At 45.8% G+C, this 1,921-nt stretch overlaps 1 protein-coding gene across 1 annotated transcript; it reads left to right on the top strand.

The window, feature by feature from the left end:
* Positions 1 to 3: 3 nt before the first annotated feature.
* Positions 4 to 1,500, top strand: LOC104165990 (adenylate cyclase type 9-like; the record flags this gene model as incomplete). Its single annotated transcript, XM_009705776.1, has 1 exon — positions 4 to 1,500. A coding segment is annotated over one exon (1,497 nt), but the record flags the coding sequence as incomplete, so codon positions are not given.
* Between the last annotated feature and the right edge of the window lie 421 nt (positions 1,501 to 1,921).

Consider the following 1,921-nt stretch of genomic DNA (forward strand, 5'->3'; position numbering starts at 1 on the left):
CGGCAGAAGAAGCTGCCGCAGCTCTTCGAGAGGGCTTCTTCCAAGTGGTGGAACCCCAAGTTCGACTCCAACAACCTGGAGGAGGCTTGCATGGAGAGATGCTTCCCGCAGACTCAGCGCAGGTTTCGCTATGCCCTCTTCTACATCGGTGTGGCCTGCCTTCTGTGGGGCATCTACTTCGGCATACACATGAGAGAGAAACAGATTGTTTTCATGGTGCCGGCTCTGTGCTTCCTCTTGGTATGTGTAGCTTTTTTTGTGTTCACTTTCACTAAGACTTACGCCCGCCATTACGTATGGACTTCACTGATACTCACCCTCCTGGTTTTTGCTTTGACTCTCGCTCCGCAGTTCCAGGCTCTGAAACCTATCTCAGGAAGTGGTGACATGTCCAATCAGACTTCCCCGGCAGATCCCACAGACACTTGTCTCTCTCAAGTAGGCAGTTTTTCTATGTGTATTGAAGTGCTGTTGTTGCTTTACACGGTGATGCACTTACCCTTGTATTTAAGCTTATTTCTGGGACTGTCGTACTCGGTCCTCTTTGAGACCTTTGGTTATCACTTCCGCGATGAGAACTGTTTTACACCTCTCGGAGCCGGTGCGGTGTACTGGGAGCTGTTGGCTAAAGCCTTCCTGCACATCTGCATCCATGCCATCGGTATTCATTTATTTATCATGTCCGAAGTCAGATCGAGAAGCACATTCCTGAAAGTGGGGCAGTCCATCATGCATGGAAAAGACTTGGAAGTGGAAAAAGCCCTGAAAGAGAGGATGATTCATTCTGTTATGCCAAGAATAATAGCCGATGACTTAATGAAGCAGGGGGATGATGAAAGTGAAAACTCCGTCAAACGTCATTCCACCTCAAGCCCCAAAAACAGGAAGAAGAAGCCCTCCATACAGAAAACCCCCATAATATTCCGTCCTTTTAAAATGCAGCAGATAGAGCAAGTGAGCATTTTGTTCGCGGATATTGTTGGCTTCACGAAAATGAGTGCCAATAAATCTGCCCATGCTCTGGTGGGACTCCTGAACGACCTCTTTGGACGTTTCGACCGTCTGTGCGAGGACACTAAATGCGAGAAGATAAGCACTTTGGGAGACTGTTATTACTGCGTAGCCGGCTGCCCAGAGCCCCGGGCAGATCACGCTTACTGCTGCATCGAGATGGGCTTAGGTATGATTAAAGCCATTGAGCAGTTTTGCCAAGAGAAAAAAGAGATGGTGAACATGAGAGTCGGTGTTCATACCGGGACAGTCCTGTGTGGCATTTTGGGAATGAGGAGATTCAAGTTCGATGTGTGGTCCAATGATGTCAATTTGGCCAATCTGATGGAGCAGCTCGGGGTGGCTGGAAAAGTCCATATTTCGGAAGCTACTGCGAAATACTTGGATGATCGTTATGAAATGGAGGATGGAAAGGTGATTGAGCGAGTTGGTCAGAGCGTGGTAGCCGACCAGTTAAAAGGTACGTGCTTTTATTTTGTGCCTAGTCTTTTTTTTTTTTTTTTCCCCCTCTTTTATGAGGGAATATATTTTCCCTAGTGCTTGTTTTGTGCTCGCTGACTTGCAAATTGAATGCATTTTACATTTAACTCCATGGGATCAGAAATACCATGGGAATTACGGAATAAAAGATGCCACGGAGATAAGCATGAAAGATCTGGGGTACTCAAAATGTACTTAGAGTTCAAAACTCCTTAGCGCTCCTTGTGAGAGTATCACATCATAGGGAGGAGAAGGTTAATGTGCTGTCTGCAAGAGGTTTTTGTTTTACTGTTGTGTGTCATCCTTGAATTCAGTAAGTAAACTTGTTAATTGACTTCATGTGCCATACATAGAGCATATGTGTTTTGCAAAATTATGTATATCTGTGAAAAGTTTTTTTTGGCATTGGGAGAGTTGGGACTGCGAAGGC

This window comes from Cariama cristata, unplaced genomic scaffold (genome assembly GCF_000690535.1).
Source record: "Cariama cristata isolate BGI_N322 unplaced genomic scaffold, ASM69053v1 scaffold23868, whole genome shotgun sequence".
NCBI classification, from domain to species: domain Eukaryota; kingdom Metazoa; phylum Chordata; class Aves; order Cariamiformes; family Cariamidae; genus Cariama; species Cariama cristata.